This window comes from Bos indicus, chromosome 23, assembly GCF_029378745.1.
Source record: "Bos indicus isolate NIAB-ARS_2022 breed Sahiwal x Tharparkar chromosome 23, NIAB-ARS_B.indTharparkar_mat_pri_1.0, whole genome shotgun sequence".
In the NCBI taxonomy this organism is placed as follows: Eukaryota; Metazoa; Chordata; class Mammalia; order Artiodactyla; family Bovidae; genus Bos; species Bos indicus.
In genome coordinates, this window is record NC_091782.1 from 45,538,262 (window position 1) to 45,564,379 (window position 26,118).

At 45.6% G+C, this 26,118-nt stretch overlaps 1 protein-coding gene across 8 annotated transcripts in view; it reads right to left on the bottom strand.

The window, feature by feature from the left end:
- PHACTR1 (phosphatase and actin regulator 1) overlaps positions 1-26,118 on the bottom strand; it is a 521,847-nt gene that overhangs the window by 228,969 nt on the left and 266,760 nt on the right. The window contains exon 1 of one of the 8 annotated variants that reach the window (XM_070778377.1): positions 17,870-18,014. The exons of 4 other annotated variants lie outside the window; for them this stretch is intronic. Coding sequence is in view for 1 of the 4 variants with exons in the window: in XM_019986130.2 (XP_019841689.2) it covers positions 17,373-17,625 (253 nt within the window). In the remaining 3 variants the exon portion in view is untranslated. Of the gene's footprint in view, positions 1-1,880; positions 10,430-17,372; positions 17,651-17,869; positions 18,015-26,118 lie in introns of those variants that run through there. 3 more of the 8 variants (XM_070778379.1, XM_019986130.2, XM_070778382.1) reach the window with 3 other exon arrangements.

Sequence of the window (26,118 nt, forward strand, 5' to 3'; positions counted from 1 at the left end):
TCTTTATTTGCTACTGTCAAGAAACATCTCTGACGCCCCTTTCTGCTCCAGTCCTATTGCGACTACCCTCGGCCAAGTGCAGATCATCACAACTGTTCAGCACCACCCCACCCCACCTGCAACCCCTTTGCTCATGCCTGCTGCAGAGCTGCCGAGAAGGCAATGGCACCCACCTCCAGTACTCTTGCCTGGAAAATCCCATGGATGGAGGAGCCTGGAAGGCTGCAGTCCATGGGGTCGCTAAGAGTCGGACACACCTGAGCGACTTCACTTTCACGCACTGGAGAAGGAAATGGCAACCCACTCCAGTGATCTTGTCTGGATAATCCCAGGGACAGGGGAGCCTGTTGGGCTGCCGTCTATGGGGTCGCACAGAGTTGGACATAACTGCCGCGACTTAGCAGCAGCAGCTGCAGAGCTGATGCCAGGAGACAAACCAAAATACCCTTTCCATATGATCATCCTCTGCTGAAGAATCTACCATCATTCCGTGCAGCGCATCTGTGTAAGTCCAGACACTTCTGCCTGTCATTTATTAAATATATCTTAACTACCTTGTAATAAAAAAGAGACCTGATTTCAAATCCTAACCCCACCACTCACTACCGGTGAGACCAACCTGCTGCTTAATCCATTGGAGGCTGTCTTCTTTTCTGCCAAGCTGAGATAAACAGTACTTAACTCATGGGGCTCTTGAGAAGATTAAGCCCGCATTTCCCGTCACTGGTGCTGGGCTTGGCATACAGCAAGTGACTGAGATGTCCTTGTTATTATCTAGCAACGTATATGGAGAAGGCAATGGCAACCCACTCCAGTACTCTTGCCTGGAAAATCCCATGGGCGGAGGAGCCTGGTAGGCTACAGTCCATGGGGTCGCACAGAGTCAGACACGACTGAGCGACTTCACTTTCACTTTTCACTTTCATGCATTGGAGAAGGAAATGGCAACCCACTCCAGTACTCTTGCCTGGAGAATCCCAGGGACAGAGGAGCCTGTTGGGCTGCCACCTATGGGGTCGCACAGAATCAGACACGACTTGATGCGACTTAGCAGCAGCAATGTATATACTCACGCTTCCTTCCCCTCCTTGTTCCTGCTCTCTGAATCCTCCCACTTAGGATTTCTGCCTTCCTGACTTCTGCCAATCCACCAGCCCCCTTCACACAGATGCCCCTCCTGGGCTTTAGTCCACACTGATCTCAAGCTTTGGTGACCCCACTCAGTCTTAGTACCCCTCACACCCTGGCCCTTCATCAGTGATTCCTTTTTATTAAGATTTTTTACATGTGGACCATTTTTAAAGTCTCTATTGAATTTGTTACAATATTGCTATTTTTTTTTTTGCCTCTTAGGCATGTAAGGGTCCTAGGTCCCTGAACAGGGGAGCCCCCTGAATTACTGGAAGGCCATGTCTAAACCACTAGATCGCCAGAGAAGTCTCCTTAACCAGTGACTCTTAACCCAGGAGCAACTTTGCCCTCTTTCCCCCGGGGCTGGGGGGCAGACGTTTGGCACTGTCTGGAAACATTTTTGGTTGTCACAAGTGGGAAGTGGGTGTATGAAGGCTGTGTTTAAATATTTTCTGTATTAGATGATGCTCTGCCATCCTGGGGCCTGGAGAGACCGCCCCTCCCAGAACTAGCTAATTCCTAGAGATAGTAAGCAACTCGCCTGCCAGAGCACTTTTCCGAGGCAAACCTAGTACTCAAAAGCTTATCCCCCAACCCTCTCCTGGATCTAGCTCTCACACACCAAGTGAATATTTCCTCTGCCCTCAATCACCCCAGGGCCAGGTACTGAACATCTAGAGACCACCGTTATAACCATGAGCCAGTCAAAATCATTCAAACGAACCAATCCTAACCTCGCTCAAACTTACCTAGCTTGATTCGCCCGTTCTTTTCCAGCAAAAAGCAAATAAAGACTCTGGGCTGTAGTATCTCTGGGTCCTGCCTCCTGGCCCTCCCTGTGCGTCCCCGGGGACACCCCGCATGGTGTGTGGCATGCTGCTTGCTCTCAGCAACTCTAATACTCCGTTCTCTCAAACGCAGTTACCTTCTTGTCTGTCCTCCTACCAAATTAAAAGTCCCAGGTGCATCTGAAGATGTTAGTGATAGATGCTACTGGTACTTCGTGGACAAAGGTCAGCGTGTGTGTGCTCAGTCATGTCCGACTCTTTGCAATCCCGTGGACTGTAGCCGGCCGGGCTCCTCTGTCCATGGAATTCTCCAGGCAAGAATACTGGAGTGGGTTGCCATTTCCTTCTCTAGGGGAACTTCCCGACCCAGGGATTGAACCCACGCCTCCTGCTTGGCAGGCGGATTCTTTACCACTGAGCCACCTGGGAAGCCAGAACAGAGGTCAGAAATGCTGCTAAATATTCTACAGTGTATGGAATACCACTCCCCGCCCCCAACAAAGGCATATCCAGTCCAAAATGTCAGTAATCATGAGGCTGAGCAACGTGGACCTGAAATGTTCCACATATGGAGACCCAGATCTCTAGAAGCTTCAGCCCTGCCGCACGGTTCAACCTTATAGCCTAACTTGGGAAACTGAAAAGTACCTAATTGCTGGACTCATTGAAACGAAGGTATAATAACTTGCATTCATAGCTCTTTTAGTCAAAAATCACTGAATGATACATGTTCAGCAAAAGTGAAAGTATTTCTTTGCAGTTAACATGAAGCTTAATGCCAGTAGCTTCCGGTCAGAAAGAAAAATTCATGACCGAAACTCATTGTTCTGTAGGATTCTGTATCTTTCACAAGAGGGAAGCAATCCATCAATGTAGCATTTCTATGGGAAAATTCTGAAGCCACACAAGAATTCTTCTCTAGGACATTCATCACCTGTGATTCTCCCCACCCCACAAGGGAAAAAAAAAACACTGTATGATGAAATCAATCTGGGTAAATAAGTATAAACACTCTGTTCTTGAAGTTTCTCTAAGCACGTGGGCACATCAAGGCTCAGAGATTAAACCAATCTACTTAACTTTGTTCAGCTCAGTTTTTTTCCAAATTAGCTTGGTCTTGAAATTTTTTACATACCGTCTATTACCATCCCATGGAGCATGTGTTCTGTGGAACATATTCTGGAAAACATCTCATTAAAAGTGACAACAATTCCTAACACTGAAGGTCAGGACTTGAGTGCTAAAGTTTCTCACGCTGTAATCAGAGCTGCTTTGAGAAGTTCAATAGCAGAGGCGCGTGAGGCAGCCTCCTTTACAGGCAGAGGTCTTTGGCAGGAAGTTCAGTGGTTCTGCGGGTCTCTGTTGGAAGGGCACAGACCCTGGAATCTGGATGGACCGTAATTTCCAAATGGCAAGGGAGACCTTGTCTTTTCTGTCTTATTACCGTCTAAAAAGGACAGACCTCAGTATGTGTGTGCGCCAGGCAGAAAATGTATTATTTTCCCACAAGCGATACAGCTAATTTAAACTTTTGTGTGTCAGAAGAAGTGAATAAAATGGACCCTGCATGTCCGTAAGGAAGGAAAGGGAGTAAATTAAGAGCCAAGGCAAGGTACCAAGCACCCCGATTAACCCATCTACTTCCTGACTAGTCCATAATCCTCACTCTGACCGCTTTTTATCCCCAAGTCACAGGCATATTTGTGCACTTAAAAGTCTGTGATACCTACGGATTCAGCGGGACAGCAAAGGACTGCATTCTGAAGAGGCTCCTTCTCCCTAGGGGCCTTGGCCCACCCTCTCTGGCCTGACGGGAGAGCCTTGGTCTTTTGGGGGGACCAGCCGTGGGCAAGGTGCTGGGGTCTCTAGCCTAGCCTTAGGAGCCTGCTCTTCTGAAAGCGCAGTGCTCTGTGACCTGCAAGTCTGCAGAGGGCTCGGCTGGGTGTGCGGGAGGCCACGCACAGCCGGAAGCAGATGGCAGAGTCATCTGTTCATGGAGCTCAGGGAAGCCCTCTGCTCTTTCACCTTGAGAGAATGTGACAATGGTTCTCCCAGTCCCCCAAGCTCCTCAGCCTGTCTGGCTCCGCATCCTTCCACCAACCATCACCACGGCCCTCAGAGAGGAGAATACGAGGAGAAAAGACAGACGCAGGCCCTTCATCCCTTTTGAATGTGGGAGCTGGCACCATGGACTGAAAACCACAACACCGCCCCCCACCCCCGCCGTGTTTTCTATTCTTGAAAAATTTCCAAAAGCCTTCTGAAGATTCTCAAGACCCTCTGGAAGAACAAGCATGATCCGCCTCTCCTTTCCCCGCTTTCACAAGGAGCGAAACCAAGGTCAAGACTGAATTTGTTTGAGGCCAGTTTGTATCGAGGCTACTGGCACCAGGACTTAGGAGCTGGGTTCCCAGAGGGTGCTTTGTTTTCCTAACCCTCCCCTGGAGGCTGCTAATTCCTGCTGTCTGGTAAACACTGCCAGGAATTGCACTCTTAGGATTCTGCAATAAAAATAAGCCGTGTTTGCTTTCTAAAAGCATAGTGGAAACGGTCCCAGTTAAATCTCACAATAATTTATGGCTATGATATTTTCAAAGTAACTTTGTGTCATTTCATTCATGGTGAACTATGTACTTTGAGTGAGTCACACACTGACCCATCTACTTGTGGTTTAAATGCTAAGTGTCATTCCTATTTGGTCCTCAACATTTGCTTATAAATCTAATGGTGAATTTCAACAAGTTTCCATCAACAGTGTTAGAGACAGATACGTGCTCAGTCGTGTCCAGCTCTTTGGGACTCCATGGACTGTAGCCTGCCAGGCTCCTCTGTCTATAGGATTTTTCAGGCAAGAATACTGGAATGAGATGCCATTTCCTCCTCCAGAGGATCTTCCCAACCCAGGAATCAAACCCATGTCTCCTGAGCCTCCTGCATTGGCAGGAAGATTCTTTACCACTGAGCCGCCTGTTAGTTCAGTTCAGTCGCTCAGTCATGTCCAACTCTTTGCAACCCCATGGTTTGCAGCACGCCAGGCCTCCCTGTCCATCACCAAGTCCCGGAGTTCACTCAAACTCATGTCTATTGAGTTGGTGATGCCATCCAACCATCTCATCCTCTGTCCTCCCCTTCTCCTCCCACCTTCCATCTTTCCCAGCATCAGAGTCTTTTCAAATGAGTCAGTTCTTCACATCAGGTGGCCAAAGTACTGGAGCTGCCTGTTAGAGAGGAAGCAAAAAGGACTGGACACCTGGTCCAATTTCATTTTGAGCAGTTGTCTTTTTTTTACAGAGGTGACTATTAATGTCGACATGAGATTAAACATTCCTCTTGAAATAATCTGAAGCTAAAGAGTTTCTATTAGAACCCATTTATACATGATGCCATGCAAATCTTCACCCAATATGTACATTTTCCCCCAAATTAACTCTACCTTAGGGTGGACCATACACATACACACACGAAAGAAACCGATACCTTATCTGGTTATACCTTACTTATGTCAGAGGCTGCTCTATTAGCTGTTTCATCATCTTTATAAGATAAAGTTGAGCATATATAATGTCCCCAGTTATGAGTTGATGTTTATATTCTAAAAATGCAGTAATCACTTTACACTGTATCTCATCTAAATGGAGCAGAGAACAACTTTTAAACGGGAAAGCTTGGAGATTCCCTGGTGGTCCAGTGGCTGAGACTTTGCCTTTCAGTGTAGGGGGTGTGAGTTCCATCCCCGATTGGGGACCTAAGATCCCACATGCCTCGGGGTCAAAAAACCAAAACATAAGACAGAAGCAATACTGTCACAAATTCAATAAAGACTTTAAAAATGGTCATTATCAAAAAAATCTTAAAAAAAAAAATAAGTCCACTGGAAAGCTTTAGGACTCTAGGGCACTCTGTGAGAGGGTAGCCCCGTGCAAACCAAAGCCATCCCCCCTTTTATCTGGTTTATACATGAGGGTCTTCTAAGATACTCGCAAGTTTCTTCTTCCAAAGGGTAACTCTCGTCCTTATGTCCCTGGTCTTTACTTTTAGGTCTTGAATACAGATGCTCCTTTTCGTATGTATTGCCTCTTCTGTATTCTTGGAAAACGTTGAAAAACTGACCTAGGCACACAGCCCAATGACTACAACACTCGCCAGTAACCCATGTTACATCCATCGTCTGACCACAAGATACAGGCATTCCTGTTCATGATTCCGCCTCAAAGGCAGGGAAGAAGGATGGGAGGGGTCCCGTGGCTCATTACTTCTGCTCCCACTGCAAAGGGCGCTGTCAGCTGCAAATATGCAAACCTGCTCCTCTGTCTTCCGTTTTACTTCAGGCGGTGGCGTTCTGACCACAGGCTGCTTCTAGGGCATGAATAATTCATACCATGGCTAACTGGAAATTGTAGCATACTCTTCAATGTGGATACGCAAATAACAGGGCTCTGGGCCAGCAGAAAGGTTCATTGTGTGTTCATCTGGGGGACGATAAGCTTCTGTCTGGGGACTGTTTGGCTTCTTTAGGGACTCACGGATCAGTGAGTCACTGAGATTTGGAGAGTGCAAGTCTTGAATATGTAGCAAATCCATCATAGCACCCATAGCCAAGATCAGCTGCTGGAAACAGCCTTTCATCATGGGGAGTAGCCAAGTTCATCAGATGAGTAAGTTTCCAAACATATAAACATTAACCACAGTATCTGCTGCATACGGCAGACAAACACTTGCCCATAAACAGACTTAAGTCTCTCAAGAAATAACCCCCAATTCTGCTCTGTGGCCAGCTTGTCAGTGATGGACGGTCATTAACTATGTGGCAGATTGCATTCCTCGCTCTGTGCCAGGAAATCCTGGTGCCAACTCTCACTGAGAACACCTTCAGAATCTGGAGGTCTCACTACAGAGCAGCTCCCCAAAATTCCAGCCCAAACCAGGTATTGAGTGTGGTAGGCTGTGACACCCTTTTAAAAGTGGATTTCCTATCACTGGAAGGATTAAACCAGGCTTCACTTTTCCCTTTTCTTGCTTGTTCCTCTTTCTGCTCATAACCTTGGAGCAATACTACTGTTTAAGAAAGCCGCCTCAAGGGCAGCTGGTGCATCACTGAAGACTGTACTTGACGTAGCAGTCAAGACTGAACTTGACATAACACAAAACCTGAGATAAAGGGGCAAGGGAGGTATACGGTGACAGTCCTAAAAACGAAAACTGAAGAACGGAGCTTCATTCCCCTCCCAAGAGTCATCGCTGGGGTTACAGCTTGTTTAGAAGCTAATTATTTGATTTTATAATTACTTTTGTGGGTTGCAAAATAATTACCGTGGAGGCAAGTCTCCATGTGCCAAAATAGCAGAGGCGATTGTTCTAAAGTTCACACCGAAACAATAACAGCGTCAAGACAGCATGCTCTTAGGTGGGGATTAGAAATACATCCCCTTTGTCACATGCGCTTGCCTGAAGCCCACATAAAGGTCACGGTGGGGGTGGGGAGCGCAAAGATACTCCACAAACCCAATTCGGATGAGTTGTTTCTTTTTAGGTTGATTTTCATTTTAAACCTGTCCCTCTGCCTACACCAGGACATCACGGAGCCTTTGAAAAAGAGTAAAACTGCAGTTCTGGTAATGATATAGACAAGTGATCGAGTCCCTTTCAATCCTAAGATTAGACGTGTTGTTAAGATGGTCAATTGCAGTACTTCCGAATTACAGGAACGGGGATGTATCAGGCATCGGCAACATTCTTCTGATAAAGGCCAGAGCAAATATTTCAGGGTCTGCAGATCTCTGCTGCAGCTCCTCAACCCAGCAGCTGTGCAACAAAAGCTACTGTGGACAGCACATGCACAATCACGCATGGATGAGCTCCAACAAAATTTTATTTATGGACACCGACATCAGAATTTAGTGTAAGTGTCTTACATCATGGAATAGTCTTTTTCTTCTGATTTCTGTCAGTTGTTGTAATTGTAAAGAAACAAAGAAACCCTTCCTTCTCTGCTGTGAAAACAGAGGGCTCACAGACCACAGTTTACCAATCCCTGATGTAGTTGGGTTTCAGACAACTCAGCATCTTCAGGGAGGAGAAATAATGATCTCACAGGTGGAAGAAACCCGGGTCAGAGGTGACTCAAGAGCAGGTAGAGAACAGATATAATTATCTCTCTTAATAATCCTCCAGGGTGACTATCATCCAAAACACACATAACTTCCTCTTTTACTTTTCAATGAATTCAGTTTGTTTTCCATGTTCTTTTTCTTCCTGAATTTTCCAGAAGCAATCACGTTCACATTTCACTAATCACTTTAAGAAGTGAAACTTCACTGGCTAGAACAGTAGCCTCGTGTGTGTGTGTGTGTGTGTGTGTGTGTGTGTTTCTGTTAGTCCTTCAGTTATGCTTGACTCTTCGACCACATGGACTGTGGCCCACCAGGCTCCTCTATCCATGGGATTTCCCAAGCAAGAATACTGGAGTGGGTTGCTATTCCCTTCTGCAGGGGATCTTCCCGACCCAGGGACTGAACCCACGTCTCCTGCATTGGTAGGTGGGTTCTTTACCACTGAGCTAGGGAAGCCCAGTATCCTCTTAGAAGTTCACATCTCAGAAGGAGCCAACCAAGGCTGCAGAGGTGGAAGCAGAGGGCTAGCCCAAGTACAGCAGCATCAGCAGGTGATGTGGAGGAAGACATGACCACTGCTGTTTCCTCTTCCCTAAAATGAGCACAACAGGATTTCCAACCCTAAAATGTTCTCATGATTGCAAGGAAATAACGTGCAAACTTTAAAGTGTAACATAATGTATGTAAGTGTCTAGGTTTTCTCAACTTACTGGCTTTAAGCTGACTGAATCAACATTCTTCTTGACCACCAAATCTCACTTCCTCTCTTAATAATCCTCCAGAGTGACTATAATCCAAAACACACATAACAGCAACCATTGGAAAGATGTAGTAGAATAGGACTTAATCTTCACTGCTGTCGGGAATGTACAAGGGTGCAGTCACTTTGAAAAAGAAACGGGCAGTTCCTCAAGTGGCTAAATAAGGTGTTAACATATGATCCAGCAATTCTAGTCCTAGGCATATACTCAGAAGAAACGAAAACAGCCTCCGGCCGTATCAGCCTGAAGGCGCCCGATCTCGTCTGATCTCGGAAACGAAAACAGACGTCCACACCAAAACTTGTGTGTAATGTTCAAAGCAGAATTATTCATCACAGCCCAAAAATGGAGAGAACACAAATCACCATCCACTGACTGGTGAATAAGCAAAACGTGTCATATCTATACAATGATTCGGTGATAAAAAGAAATGAAGTGCTTATGCATGTTCCAGCATGGATGAACATGAAAATGTTATGCTAAGTGAAAGAAGTCAGTCAAAGAACTACATATTGCCTGATTCCATTCATATGAAATGTCCAGAATAGGGAAGGCTATAGAAACAAAAATAGATTAGTAGTTGCCTAAGGCTAGGGGAGACAAAATGACTGGAGAGATTCACTAAGGGGAGTAGGCTTTCTCTTGGCAGTAATGAAGATGTCTTAACACTGACTGCGGTGACAGAGAGCCACCTTGTGAATATACTGCTGCTGCTAAGTCACTCCAGTCATGTCCAACTCTGTGCGACCCCATAGATGGCAGCCCACCAGGCTCCCCCGTCCCTGGGATTCTCCAGGCAAGAACACTGGAGTGGGTTGCCATTTCCTTCTCCAGTGAGTGAAAGTGAAGTCGCTCAGTCGTGTCCGACTCTTAGCAACCCCAAGGACTGCAGCCCACCAGGCTCCTCCGCCCGTGGGATTTTCCAGGCATGAGTACTGGAGTGGGTTGCCATTGCCTTCTCCAAAAAGCCATCAAATTTTACACTTTAAATGGGTGAACTTTATGGTGTGTGAATCATATCTCAATAAAGCAACTAATACTCCAATGACATTTTTCACAGAAATAAAAAAAAAAAAATCCTGAAACATGTATGGGACCACAAAAGACCCCAAATAGCCAAAGCAATCTTGAGAAAGAGGAGCAAAATTGAAGGGACACTTCCTGATTTAAACCATATTACAAAGCTACGGTAATCAGAACAGTACAGTACTGTCACAAAAACAGACGCACAGATCAGTGGAACAGAACAGACAGCCAAGAAATAAATGCATGCATATTTGGTCAGTTAACTCATGACAAAGGAGCCAAGAGTATACGAGGAGGAAAGGGCAGTCTCTTCAATAAGTGGAAAACTGAACAGCTACATGCAAAAGAATGAAACTGAATCCCTGTTTTATGACCTACACAAAAATGAAATCTTCATGCCCCCTCTCTGCCATGTCTTAAAATTCTAAACACCTATTCATGTCCAAAACATTCTTACCATTAATATCAACTACAGAAATGAATGTTGGGGACTACCAAATAGGTTCTAAACCTTGCCCTCTCAATAAAGTCATATGTATATATTTTATCTATTGATCTTTTTTAAATCTCCTTTAGATATATGGGTATATTTTAAGCTATGCTGCTGCTGCTAAGTCGCTTCAGTCGTGTCCGACTCTGTGCAACCTCAGAGACGGCAGCCCACCAGACTCCCCCGTCCCTGGGATTCTCCAGGCAAGAACACTGGAGTGGGTTGCCATTTCCTTCTCCAATGCATGAAAGTGAAAAGTGAAAGGGAAGCCGCTCAGTTTGTCCAACTCCTAGTGACCCCATGGACTGCAGCCAACCAGGCTCCTCCATCCCTGGGATTTTCCAGGCAAGAGTACTGGAGTGGGGTGCCATTGCCTTCTCCGATTTTAAGCTATAGATTTTTACAAATATTTTAAAAATATCTTCTAAGCTGAGTGAATATTTACAGATGTCAGTGAGTCAGAAAGATATTAGAGCAGGAGAAATTAGCAAAACTACTTACAAGTTCAAAGTCATGCTGAAACTAAGGCAAACTGAATTGCTGGTACTTGAAACGTTTACTGGGCCTTTGTATTCATATACCAGAATAGCAGAGTCTTGGTCTTTTGACACTTGCTGCTCAAGGTCCTGAAATGGCCATTCTTGGTTATGATCGTCGGACCCAGGTCCCTTCTCGACCAGTCCCTGCTTAAGCTCTGCCGGCAACACCCTCATAAAACGTATACAAATTTGCTTCAGTATAATACAGGACTGGGGGAATATGTGAGGAATCTATACAGACCATTATCCTCTTCTGTCCACACTTGTATGTGTGCAATTTTTCATAATCGTTTTTAAAAAGGTAACTCCATCATGCTACCTCTGCTTAAAAATCCCTGTACTACCTTTAGTGTTGCTGACCTAAAACAAATAAGACTGCTGGTAACTTCTCCAGCAAAAAGATGGATTCAGTCAGGATCAGCAGAGAAATTCAACTGGAAGTCTACAACCCGTGAAAGTCCCAGAAAGGGGGCCACTTTTACAAAAGGGAAAAGGAAGTTGGGAGGACTTAGCCACAGAGTCCGTGGCTTTTCACTGGCTGAATCCCCGCCAGGAAAGAAGAGTCTGTCTTCTCCCTGTTGGGCTCTGCTATCCTCTCAGGGTGTGACAACTCCCCAGTTTGGTCTCCCAACTCTATTTCATTGAGACTTCTGTTTATTAATAAATATTTTTACAGTGCTCCCTGGATGAAATCTGAACTCCTTCGTAAATTGTACGAAGATTTTCCGGATTTCTCTCTTGCCCAAGTCAGGCCTGACACTCTCTACTTTCTGCCTCCAAAACAACACCTGCCCTTCACATACACTTTCAAAAACTTCTTTGCATCTGTCTGTCTACCTATTGGAGAAGGCAATGGCACCCCGCTCCAGTACTCTTGCCTGGAAAATCCCATGGACGGAGCAGCCTGGTAGGCTGCAGTCCATGGGGTCTCGAAGAATCAGAGACGACTGAGAGACTTCACTTTCACTTTTCACTTTCATGCATTGGAGAAGGAAATGGCAACCCACTCCAGTGTTCTTGCCTGGAGAATCCCAGGGACAGGGGAGCCTGGTGGGCTTCCGTCTATGGGGTCACACAGAGTCGGACACGACTGAAGCGACTTAGCAGCAGCAGTCTACCTATCTCCCTGTGCTACATTATAAGGTCTTTGAGCACAAAGACCATACTGTCTCACTGACTTTTATATTTTCAATGCTTAACCTGGCACATAAAAATGCTGCACAAATATATCACTGGGAAAAAATGAACTGCCCCAACATATGTTTCTGGACTACTGCATGTCATTTCTGCCACATTCCACTAATTCTACCTGTTGAACCTCTCCCTGTTTCTGAGTAAGTTATGCATGCATGTGTGCTAAGTCACATCAGTCGTGTTCAACCCTATGGACTGTAGCCTGGCAGGCTCCTCTGTCCATGGGATTCTCCAGGCAAGAATACTGGAGTGGATTGTGCTCTTCTGTAGTTTAAATCATTTGCACATTGTTTTCCTCACCGACATGCCCTTCCTTCTTTACCTGAGAAAACGCCTCCATTAGGTTCTTATCCAAATATCACCTCCTCCAGGAAGCCCGCCTGCCTTACTCACACAGTTAATGGCTTTCTCCAACTTAGCCGTTTATTTTCCTGTTGCAATAGCTGGTTATTGTACCTATTGGTATCTGAAAGGGTCCATCACTTTCAGCACACATACGCTGCTAATTTTATAACAAATGTTTAAGAGAATCAATCAATAGCTCAGTTGGAGGAATTCAGTCCACCCTCTGTATCACAGATGTAAAACCCACAGGTGTGGAAAGCAGATTGCATTTGTTGCCCTAGGCCATTTTATACAAGGTACTTGAGCATCCCTGGATTGTGGTACCCATGGAGGGTACCTGAAACCAATCCCCTGCAGATACTGAAGGATGACTGTGTATGATACTTAAACAGAATTTTAACAGCCCACCTTTGTTAGAATTTCCCTGCTTTGTACACCCCTTCCTAACACCCCACTAAGTCCTTTTTCACTTCTCTTCACTACTGTCTCAGCACATGCCTTTCTTTTCAGGGTTCCAGCCTTTATATAACCTGCCCAAGTTAGAGCCTTTCCCAGGCCCTCCCGACTTTAAGGAGGCAGATTCCCATCTCTACCCCTTGCTTCAGGCCATGCCTTCCAGAGCTCTCCCTTTGCCTCTGAGAGTCCTTCCGACCCATGTTGATAGAATTCTGCAATAACTACTTCATCCCGCTGTTCATATTTCCTCTTCAAGATCTCACCTTGCCTATTTTTTTGATTACTCTACTGACCAAAAAGTGCTCAGTCATTGTAAATTTAGACATAGGCATGAGCCCTTTCATCTAGAACAAGCGGGTCATGATTGTTAAAACTCTAAAACCACCACAGCAGAATAATTTTGAAGTGCACAACGCTGAAGGGGGCTCTTCTCCAATCTCACTTTTCCTTGCTTTTATTAGAAAGATACGTTTTCACTGTTAAATACAGAGTAGAATTGATGCTTTCATCTTGGACCCAATCCAGGGATGTTTAATTACAGAAGAGACCAAGGAACGCACAATAGCACGAGGAAAAATACAAGACAAAATTGAACTTGGCGGTAACAATAGAGATGATAGTAATCACAGCTAATATTTCTCCAGCACCTTCTCTCGCCAGGCACCATGCTAAGTGCTTCATACCAATTATCTCATTTAATCCTCACAACTCCATGCAGTAGATAGTAAGTATCATGGCATCCTAAAGTCACCCAGCTAGCAAGGGGAGGAGCCATCATTTGAAAACAGGCAGTGAGGTTCCAGGAGTCAGCTCTGGACCACTATTAGAAATTTCTTGCTTCATCAAGGGACAGGTACTGTTAGCAACCCCAACACCAAATGTTTGGATCTCGGGGGACTGCTCACCTCATCTTTATGCACCTCAGTTTCCTCATCCGCAAAAGGAAGGATTTGACCCACAAAAACTAGTAAATTACTGCTTTCCAAAAGGCTGTCTTACGGAATGAAACTTACAGAGTAACTCTGAAGTATTAGGACAAATTGTTTTTGTTTGTTTTAGAACAAATCGTTCTAAAAGTTCACACTGGAAGCCATTAGAAAACAAGTTAAATATTTCTAATCCCCAAAATAAAGTTTGGAAATTCATCTAGTAAGTGACTGGATTAGTGATTTTATGTACAAATATTTGAAGAATGGAAATCATATTTAGTGAAGTGAAAACAACCTTGAAATATTGATCCATCACATGTAAAAGGCACAGAGTAGCAGTTACAATCAATGTCTTGTTTCCAAATCTACTATTTATCATTTGATTGCTTTGTAAATAGGCCACTATAAGACAGAAGTTTCAAAATATTTTTTAAAACTCTTCAAAATGTTTTATTTCTATTGAAATTATCTTAATACACAATTATTAATGGCATAATTCTGTAATTCCTCACTAACAGACTCAAAAGGAATTCAAAGGAGAAAAGAAAAGATGTATAAAATTATATAGTATAGATCCTAGATTTCCCCCTAGAGTTTTTACCTATTTGTAAAATCAAATTCTCCTACTGACTTCCAATAGCTATGTCTCTTGGAGCTTTACAAAATACAAAACTTAAACTCATCTAAAAACTTCTCCCCCTCTATTCCTACTAATGACAGCCTAAGTAGGAAAAGCAGGTAAAATTAAATATGCTAGGGAACTGTACAATTCCTTTCAGCTCAGTATCTTAATAAACCTGGCTTATCGGGACTGTACATGTATATAACACAGGCACACACACATCACCGTACTTAATTTCCTACATTCGGTACAGGTGCCATAAAAAAAACAATCAACTTGAAGGCACAGTGGGAAGCACTCCAGTTTCAAAGACAGACAAGAAATTTGAATTTTTTCTACCATTCACCCACTTGTGGCCTTTACACCAAAGTACTATGGTAGCTTGTTTCCACATCTGAAAAATGGCTTCAGTATTGAACCAAAACAGCAAGAATGAAAGAAACACAAAATACCTTGGGCCATTAAAGGTGAACTACATTCTACAATTTTTAAAGTCATTTTCTATTTAATAATAAAGTCAGCCAAACATCTTTAGTTCTAGTCAGTGGATACCAGGAACTTAAAAAAAAAAAAAAAAAGACAAACTCTTTTAAGTAAAAGGGCAAGTGCTGAAATGCAATTTCACTTTTTATATATGTTCACTGAGACAGGGATCTTTTTTTCTTTTAAAGTTTATTCTCTATCAGCCAAAGAGTTTTATAGATTGTCTTTACACTGAGTTACAAAAATGTTTAAATATATCTTATATATGAGGAAGTTAAGATTGAGCCTCAGTGGACAATATCTCTATAAAATTCTCCCTGTGTAAAATTTCAGGTAAGGACTTTCCACTTGGACCAGAACTTTCCTTGGTGGCTACTAAATGACCTCCGTGGCGCTGGAGGAGAAACCAAACACATTTAGAGTGCTGGCCACAACACAGGCACACTCCACCATAAGAAATGTCCTCCTCTGTCGAGTCCTAGCAAATCTGTTGGCCTTACTACAGTCTTCACTACACACTTCCGTTAAAATAGCTGGCTCTTCCTGGCATGCACAAATAGATGACTCAAACTGAGAAACAGCTGCTGGAGAACTTCACTCGCAGAACCTCCACTCATGACGACGGATGATTCAAGGTCAGTCTCGGCAGAAAGTGAAATGTATCTGAACTTCCTTTCCTTCACAGTGGGCAGCGCTGCTTTGGGTTCTGGCACTTAAAGAAGGGTGAGGCTCCTGACCTCATTTTCTCAGTGACTAAAGAAGCACACCACACACACTGGAAAGCAGGATTAGCCGGGGGAGAACTTGGCAGAAATTAAGCACCCCTACATGAGGTTCCCCCTGCACAAGAATCCTTCGAAACGAAAGGCTTTAGTCCCATCAGGTGACGTGTGAACATCCCCAAAGACAGCTCCGTAACACATTCTGGAGCATCTGAGGTTGTGGAGATGACGCGTATTGTAAGCAGAAGCGTCGTGTTCATAACTACACACACGAACCCATACCCTTGAGTGTGGGTACAGACCTTTCCTTACTGCAGTAACATTCAGAGATCCCAATTTAAATCAATTCCCCAAGGCTGTGGAAGTATCCCATTTGGGAAGCAATTCCGTCAACAGAATGACTCATTTAATAAATATTTTAGCTTGCATCTCATTCTCTATTATAGTAGACAGTAAAAGACCGGCTTTAGATCATCTCACTAATCCATTTATATATCCCATAGGTGTCGTCAGCTTATAGAGTAGCCAAAGGACCCAACGCATGTCAGTGTGTGGATATCCTCCCGCAGACCTCCCAGGAGTGCTGCCTCCTGTGCTGTGTGCCTGCCTTTCTCCAGCATGGTTTTCCTCCTACCGCCATCCAGCACAGCCTCTCTTGCAGTTTCGTCAAAGAAAAGTATAATTACGTTAGCAGGACTCCTAATTTTGAAGAGACATTGGCCAAGCCAGTCACTTCATTACGCTGCACTTCAGAGGCCAGCAAGATACCAGAGAAGGCCCTAAGTAATAAGTGTTCTTACAAAGGGAACAAGCGAACCCCGCTTGGGGGTGGTAGCAGAAATCTGCCTGCCCAAGCAGGTGTGTGCAGCACCAGGCAATGAGCTTCAGCCTGGCCAATAGCTAATGCTTTCCCTGCAAAACCCCGCTGCCTGAAACTTTTTCCAGACCCTCCGGAGTCAGCTCTGTGAGCTGCTTCCAACTGCCTGGGAGATGCTGGACCGTTACACAGGCGCGCCCACAACTGCAGAGCTTTCTGCCCGTGCAGGGCTGTCCCTCCTGCTTGGCTCCTTCTGCCCAGAGTCGCTGAGGCCCGGTACCCTTTCACCGCCCCGCTCGGATCGGTTTGGGGGGCGCTCTTTAGCTCGAACAGGCTCACCTGGAGGAAGCCGCTGCCGTCCTTCCCCACCTCCCACATTCGGCCACTAGGCATCATTCCAGGAGGGAGCACCAGCGGCGCTCCAAAAACCACGGCCATGTTTTACTCCGAACGGACCTCATTCCACAACTCCACAAGTCTGCAGGGCGCAGGGCGCTGGGGCCGAGGCCAAACCACCTCTCCAGAGTCAACCCACCCGACGCCCACATCTGTAACGCTGCCCAGCAGAGCTCACATCCTCATAACGCAAGGGTGAGAGAACCCTAAGAAGCCCAGAAAGCTGGGAGAGCGGGTGAAATCGTCTCTTGAAAGCTAATAATGTTGCCCCTGATGAACCCCCTAAAGCCCCACCTTCCCCCAGAGTTGCCCCTTTAACGGTTTCAAACCCCTCGTTTGGGGGGAGCGTTTCCATCAATGGTCTCAGCACGGATGCGGTCCGGGTTTGGCTCTGGGCAGCGCTCCGCAAAGTGCCGGGTGGGCGGGCGTCACGCCCGGTTAGAAGGCGGATGTCCCCGCAGTTCTCCGGGTAGAGCCGCCTGCGGCGCCCCCAAACTGGGACCGGCAGGGCCGCCTCCTCTCCTCCCGCGTTCGCCGCCGCCCCGACGCGCCCCGACACTCACCGTCCCGGGCGTCCTCCCCACGACTGCAGTTGCTGCAAATGTGTTTGATCTCCTTGCCCAGTTGACAATGGATCGCAAAGGACACGTTGTTGTTGTTGTTGGGGGCGGGCTCCTTCAGGGGCTTCATCCTCAGCAAATAAAAAGCTTTCCTTTTGGGTCTCTGGGCGTTCGCGCCTGGCACCGCGCCCTCCCTGCAGCGCGGCGAGCGGAGCGCAAACCTCCCCGGCTCCGCGGCGCGCGTGGGCTCCGCCATCCGGTCCCCGGGCGCCCCGGGCCGGGCGCCGCTCCGGCCCCCGCGCGCTGCCCCTCGCGCCCCGCCGCCTGGCCAGCATGCCCCCGCCACGCCCCGCAACCCGCGTCTCAACAGCCGCTCGACCGCGGCAGGGCGGATCAGAAGAAGGCGCCGAGGGGGTCTTGACCTTGCCGACCTCCCCGCCCGAGCCAATCGGGATCCCGAGGCCGAAGGAGGGTTTCCAGAAAGCACTCCCCCGTCCCACCTGGGATGCTGCGCCCCCGCCTCCCTCGGGGCCTCACGCGCTCATCCTCGCCGGGCAGCCCCACCCCTCCGCGCGTCTCAGCACCAGCCACTGGAGCCTGCCGGGTTTTGCAGCTACCTTCACTCTCGAACTGCAGGGCAGAACGCCAACCTCCCCCGCCCCCCGTTTCCTCCAGCCTCTTGCTGCCTATTGAAAGCAAGATGGGCCACACCGAAGGCCGCTGTGTTGGGAGCCCTCGAGGTGCACGCGCCTCTCTGGGGCCAGAACACGTTACCATTCTCGGGCGGATCGGCCCCCACCAAGCCCTTGACTTTTCTCTGGAGTCGACAACCTGTTACAACGGAATTGATGTTTTCATGTTCAATACAAATTCCCCGACCTGAAGAGGGCCTTACACCCATGTCATTAAAACTTAAAGAGCGAAAAGGCACAGGAAAGGTTGCTTTTATCAATCCTCAGAAACAACAAGTTGCAACTTTGGGATCCTAGCTAATTTGGGTGAAGATTCTCCAGCTGAGTTAACACAGTTAATAAGGCTCAGCAAGGCAAATGACATCAACTTGAGATCTCTAAAGAACAGAACAGTATCTTCAAGAAGGCAAATCCATGGCTCAAGAATTGTAACAGCTACAAGTTTATCCAGCCTTTGTTTGATCTACCTGTTTGTTGTTGCTGTTTTTTAAATGACATTATATGGATACCATAATCCTGACTCCAGGATCATGAATCCTACCTCACCTTTTGCAGAGCTAATGCTAAGAGAAGCCTCACAGCACAGTCACCTTGTGTGTTTATTTTAAAAAGAGCCTTTCGACCCCCAGCGGAGAGATCCTGGTTTAGTAGCTCAGTGAAGGGACCGGGAATCTGAACTTTTACCAAGCTCCCAGGTGATCTCCATACAAAGCCTAAGTGGGCAAATGTTTTTACAGCCAGGTGTGTCTGACTCCAAGCTTGTTTTTCCCTCCATGCCCCATTCCCTGTGAGCCCTTGTCCTCTTTTCTGGCCAGTGAAAACAGTATCAGCTAAATCGTTATCACCACCCATTGTTTCCAAGAACTTCTCCAAAGTGAATTTCATAATACCCTGTGTCTTGCGCGCATGCTCAGTCACTTCGGTCGTGTCCGACTCTTGGCGACCCTATGGACTGTAACTCACCAGGCTCCTCTGTCCATGGGATTCTCCCGGCAAGAATACTGGACTGGGCTGCCATGCCCTCCTCCAAGGGATCTTCCCCAACCCAGGCAGGAATCGAACCCATGTGCTTCCTGTGGCTCCTGAACTGCAGGTGGGTTCTTTACCACTGGGCCACCGGGGAAGTCCTGCCCTGTTGTCTTACACCACCGCAAAAGACAGGTCACTGGGCAAATTCTCGACACATACAGCTCACCTCATGGGGAATAGGGTCCACCACCCACTGGGGATATTAAATTACTGTGTTATAAATATGCTTCTGATCACACCAGTTCTCCCACTCATTTATACTACTTCTCACATGCAAAGCATTCTGTCCAAGTCAGCATATTCCGAGCCTCATTTGCATTCTGTACTTAGGAGCACCAGGTGTCCAGCTGCCATGGTCTGCTCTAGAAGGAGATCTCAGGGAATCCTTAGTTGGAGTTCTGTTCTCTTTAATTATATCACAATCCAGTCTTCCCTAGTGCCCACTGAGGCTTTCAGGGACCCCTCCCTTCTCACCTGGATTACCAGTCAAGTCAGCTACAGGTAAATCTTAGTTTCTTTTCCTGTCATATTCACATCACGTGGTCCCTGGCTGACTAATAGCCTTATCTTGCTGCTGCTGCTAAGTCACTTTAGTCGTGTCCGACTCGGTGCGACCCATAGACGGCAGCCCAACAGGCCCCGCTATCCCTGGGATTCTCCAGGCAAGAATACTGGAATGGGTTGCCATTTCCTTCTCCAGTGCATGAAAGTGAAAAGTCAAAGTGAAGTTGCTCAGTTGTGTCCAACTCTTAGCGACCTTATGAACTGCAGCCTACCAGGCTCCTCCGTCCATGGGATTTTCCAGGCAAGAGTACTGGAGTGGGGTGCCATTGCCTTCTCCGAGGTGGCCAAAGGCTTTTCAGGTGGCTCAAAGACTGAAGACTGAAAGCGTTAGTCGCCCAGTCATGCCTGACTCTTTGCAACTCCATGGACTGTAGCCTACCAGGCTCCTCTGTCCATGGGATTTTCCAGACAAAGATACTGGAGGGGGTTGCCATTTCCTTCTCCAGGGGATCTTCCCAACCCAAGGATTGAACCCAGGTCTCCTGCACTGCAGGCAGATTCTTTACCAACTGAGCTCCAAGGGAAGCCCTTCCCAGGTGGCGATAGTGGTAAAAAAAAAAAAAAAACAACAACAACAACAAAAAACCTACCTGCCAATGCAAGAGACATAAGAGACATGGGTTTTATCCCTGGGTTGGGAAGATCCCCTGGAGGAGAGCATGGCAACTCCCTCCAGTATTCTTGCCTGGAGAATCCCACAGAGAGAGGAGCCTGGCAGGCTACGGTCCATGAGGCTGCAAAGAGTCGGACACGACTGACGTGACTAAATATGCACAGAGGTGGCCAAGGAGCCATTTGCTCTGCTGGAGGAGTGTATGAAGGAATTTATTGCATTGTGTTATGGGTCAATATTTGTTATTCCCTTTTTCAAATACTAGATCCCTCTCCCAAACTGTGTCACCTCTTTAAGTATCTTCTGAGCAAAAAACACAGCTTTTTAAAAAAATAAATTTTAAAAATTCCAAGCCTTTTCCACCTTACTCTCTGCCCACAGATCAGAATAACAGAGCTGCACAAACTCTACATGGTCTTATTAAAACAGTGAAGCCCATAGCAATCTTTTATTTGCCCACTGAATATGAAACAGACCCAAGAGCTCAAGTGTCCCTGTCTTAATTGACCAAGTTATCAGTACATTGTAGTAGAGAGAATACTGACATGACCGCCAGCTTGTCTCAGGGTGCTGCCCTGCAGCTGTGGGGGCTCTTTATTCAGGTTTAGCGTGTAGAGGCCTAAGGGGAGCCTCAGAGAGCTATTCCCTTGTTCAGTGGTTCCTTTTCCTAAACAGTCTACCCTGAGTTTGAGCTTCTAACTATGCTGGCCAATAATGGTGTCAACTAGCTGCACATGGCTATTTACACTTGAATAAATGGAATGAGATTAATTTTGGTGCCTCGGTTGCACTAGCCACACTTCAAGTGCCCGACAGTCACATGCGCACGGTGGCTACCGTATGAGACGACAGTGGTAGAACACTTTCATCTGTGCTGAAAGTTCCATCAGACCTTACTCTTCTCAGCAGGGGCTTCCCAGATGGCTCAGTGGGTAAAGAATCCGCCTGTGATGCAGGGGAGATGCAGGAAACCGGGTTCGATACCTGGGTGGGGAAGATCCCCTGGAGGAGGGCATGGCAACCCACTCGAGTTTTCCTGCAGAGAATCCCATGGACAGAGGAGCCTGGTGAGCTACATACAGTCCATGGGGTTGCAAAGAGTTGGACAGGACTGAAGAGACTGAGCATGCACTGCTCTTAGAAGATGTCTGAATGTTTGCGTCTCAGGCTGAATTTGGAAGCTGAGACGCACAGTCATTTATTGTTATAAGAGAAGGTGGGTAGAGAGGGGACTGGGATGGAATACACCTCGGTGCTGGCTGGAAGAAGATGCTGAGTGTGATGTCTGCTGGCACCCCCTTTCCTCTGGCCCCTGGCAGACAGCAGAACAGGTGTGCACACCCATCTGGCACTTTTCTAGATCCTGCTCTGTGCCCTGAATGCCACCTCCATGAAGCCGCCTTCTGACACCCAATACTCTAATATCCCTACAGCTCTTGATGCCAGGACACGTCTTATACAGAGTCTGTGTTTGCCTCATCACATAAGATGAACCTGTGTTTCATTATGATCCTTGTAATTATGGCTCAGCTCTATTGCTGCCTTTGATAATCATCTCCCTGCATTGTCAATGAGAGAAAATGATCATGCTACGGCATTCTTGGAAAAATAGATAGTATTGTGGGATTTCATTTTCTTACCCACTTTTAAGAGGAAGGAGAAAACCACTGAAGGGAAAGATAGTCCAGAGCATTTCTATCACTTACATCAGGGTATCTCAACACAGAGCCAGTGCAGCTTGAGTGAGATGTTCACCCAGATGATCTAAATGGGAAAGAAGAAATGCAGCCTGTCATGCTGTACCCCAGAATCTGCATTTGAACAGGACTGCCAGTGATTTGGGGGCACTTTAATGTTTGAGGAGCAGCAGCCTGGGAAGAGTATTAACTGCCTACCAGTGGAGAACACTCTTTGGTTCTGAAGAGAGCACCAGACAGGACCCTTGACCTTGCAGGGCTTAGAAGAGAAAGAAAAGTGAAAGTGAAGTCGCTCAGTCCTGTCCGACTCTTTTCGATCCCATGGACTGTAGCCCACCAGGCTCCTCTGTCCATGGGATTCTCCAGGGAAGAATACTGGAGTGTGTTGCCATTCCCCTCTCCAGGGATCTTCCTGACACCAGAGATCGAACCTGGATCTCCTGCATTGCAGGCAGATTCTTTACTGTCTGAGCCACCTGGGAAGCCCTAAGAGAAGAGAGGATGCTCTCAAAACACAGGCAGCTGAAAACACCTGTGTAGGCTTGTAATTCAGAGTAGCCATAGAGAAATACGCATTTGCTCTCTGAGTGGGAGGCGTGTGTAAAGGGAGTTCTGCAGTGATGAACGCGGCAGAGATGAACCTGACGGGAGAGAATTTCCCTGGGAAAGCTCATCTGCAGCCGCTGGGGGCAGAGAGGGGTGGGAGAGGTTGTGGCAGTGAGGAGAAAACAAGCTCATAGGCTAGAAGGAGTTCACGGTCAGCATGGGCATGGTCATCAGGCTGGTGGGAGAGTTACACCCAGCAAGGCAGGGCCTGAAGACTGAGCTTTCCAGGAGACGTCACCAGAATGATGATATGACGCAACTGCAGACATTGAAATTCCATGGCATCGCTTGGAACTGAGATTTTGTTCCGCTTTCTGCTTGTCTGTGCTCCATCCTACTTTGAACACTTAACAGCTCTTAGGCTCAAAGGAAGTCAGAATCAAAGTTAAGGGTAGAAATTTGGAAATGCTCATATAGTGCTTTACCTCTTATAAAAAAGAGAATCAAAATAGAAAACAGCAACGTTGATACAAAGCAAAGTGGCAGAATCATTCAGAGATGTACTTAGAAAAATAGTACAACACATATTTGATGTAAGAAAAGATTAAAAAATTTTTTTCTTCCTCAATTTTTTTCCTTTGGTTTAAACTCAACCTATTTGTTAAATTTTCTTCCTTTCTTGTTCCTATCTTCCCTATAGTGGATTGAATGGTGGCTCCCAGAAGATATGTCCATGTCAAGTTCCTGGAACCCTTGAATCGATGTTATTTAGAAAAGAGCTTCTTTGCAGATGTCATTAAGTTAAGGATCTGATGCTAAGGATATCTTTTTGAATTACCTGGGTGAATCCTAAGTCCAATGGCAAGCGTCCTTATAAAAGACACACAGAGGAGAGACAGAACTCTTTTCCCAAACAGCAACAGGACAAATGTCTGTTGTATGCCACTAACTTTCTGACAATTTATTACAGCGGCCCTAGAAATCTAATACACTCCCTAAGTGTTCACTCACATGTAAGAAGAGCCTCTATTATTTTTCTCACAGAACGGCATCTATTTTTTCTAAGTTTGATCTAAATGTGTACTAGGTTAAAGCCAGAATTGTAGGCTAATCTACAAAGTACACGTTTAAGAACGGCGTTAGAAATTCCTTCCAAATGGTTCACGAACCCAGAACCACGCGGCACTACTTCCATGCTTGCGTGTGTGTTGTTTTTGCTCTTGTGTTTTGTTTCCGTTTTGGCAGATGCTGGAATGGAAGCATGAAATGGAATGTGTCATTTCAGAGAGGGATACAGCTTCCAGGCTTTCTTATATTTAGCATGAAGCGTTTATATTCTGAGCAAGAAGACGTGATCAGAGCTTGCTGTGGGATGCTGTGGAAATTCTTTAGGCAATTCAGTCATGTATCAGCAGAGCTCACATGCAGCTCTTGTGCGCTGGCACAGCTGTATGGATTGTTTATGGCTGGCATCTGTTCTAATAGGCCTTTCTGACTCTTGCAACTCTAGTTATTAAATATTTTGAATGTCATTCCTGCAGATAAAGGTTAGAAACCAGCTGTACAATTGGCAAGCCTTGATTCTCCTCGTAGAAAGGCTTTCTACCACATGTTTTCCTTCAAAATGTGTTTTAGAACCCATAGCAAAAGTTATTTTGCCCCAAGCTTTTATCTTATTATTTCTTAATCCAACCTGACAGGTTTTTGGTAGAAGAGCCAGGGAGTGGTCATTGGACAGTAGGTTTGAAGAAACAATTTCACAGCTGTTTTTAGAACTAACATTCTTAAAAATATAGTTGAGACATCTGAATGATGTGAGCAGTTTTTTGGTGTGTTTTTTGTTTTAATTTTAGCTAAGAATTTGCCTTTTTCTTCCTCCTAAAACTTTGACTAGAAAGCAATTTTACTTTTAGGGTTGCAATAATTATGCTTACTAAGGGTTTGTTCTGTGCAAATTGTAAAAACACTTGGCAGATAACAATGTGATGGGAAGGGGTGATTGGAAGCAGTTACACAAAACAGGTAGAGAAATAGGTGACTGAGGGGAAACCATCTGAGCAAATTCCTGTAGCTTCTTGATAGCACTGTTGTTCTGGAATGTTTCTTTTCCTTCGTTACTATGAATGGGAAGAGGACTGGAGTGCTCCAGTTCCTTCGCCCAAATAACAGAATCTTCTCCATAACAGGCCGTGCTTTGTGGCCTGTGAATATAATTTTTGTGACTGTGATTAAAGACGGCAGGAAGTTTTCTGCAAAGTCTTGTCTGTGTCAAGCATCTTTAAAATCTCTATTGCCAATGGTCAAGGAAGGCTCTTAGTATAAATTTCAAAATCTGGGATCGAATATTCCTGCTTATATCCACGGTAAAAGAGAGGATAGATTTGGTAGAGGTTGTGGGTCGTTAAAGATTAGTAAATGAGAGGTCTCTTGTTCCAAACTATTTAGTTTCTTTACATTTCGCCTCAAATGACAAATCCTATTTAAATTGAGGTTTATAGCCTTATACACATATCCTTTGGAGAAGGAAATGGCAACCCACTCCAGTATTCTTGCTTGGAAAATCCCATGGACAGAGGAGCCTGGTAGGCTATAGTCCATGGGGTCGCAAAGAGTCAGACACGACTGAGCGACTTCACTTTCATGTCACACATATCCTTATGATTTCCTTTCTGAACCAGGTGAATCCTGGCAGATTTAGATATTTCTGGATATTTATTTTATAGTAATAAAAGCCCTAGAGAATAAAGACATTATAAATATAACATGGGTGTGTTTATATTTCAATGAAATAAAGTCCAGCAATAAAGAAATGACTGCCTAAATTATAGTAGGCATATAGCACAATGCCACTAAAGTAATGAGTTATATTTAAACAAGTTGACTTGGAAGGATTTCCACGATGCACTGTTAGTAAGAAAATTAACATTCAGAGAACTGACCATAATACTGTCTCATTTTTGTAAAACAGATATTGTAGGCATTAATATTGTTCTCCAAATATTTCTGATCTCCTATCTTCAGGTACGTGGTAGAGCTGCAGTCTGTACGTCTAGATCCCCTGGAGGTGGGTGGAACCAGGTGACCAACTCTGATCTATGTGTGATAAAACTGAAGTTCAAGGTGATGGCTGCTGCTTCCCTTTGGGTTCTGGAGTGAGCCAAACCCACCTGCTGACACACCAGGCTCACGTAGTTCGTGAAATGAACTTGTGTTGGTTTAAGCCACCGGAATCTTGGGGTTGTTTTTTATTTTTACTGAAGATTAATCTAGCCTATCAAGACTAATACATCAATGACAAATGTGTGTGTAGCTGTGTGGGGATGCATTTGTATATTATAGATCACCTTATTTAATCATCACAGCAACTCCATAAGATGGAACTATTATTTCCATTTTATGCTTCAGGAAACAGAAGCACAATACAATTAAGTAAATTCCCCGGGTTACGCAATTAGCATTCTGCCAAGTAGAAATCAGATCCAAAGTATGTTTAATGGCCAAGCTCACCTCTCCTCCTCCAACCATCCCACTGACATGCAGAGAACTGCTAGGCAGTTTTTCTTCAGAGGACCCTCAATACTATTTTAGGACAGAAGCATATGGCATCA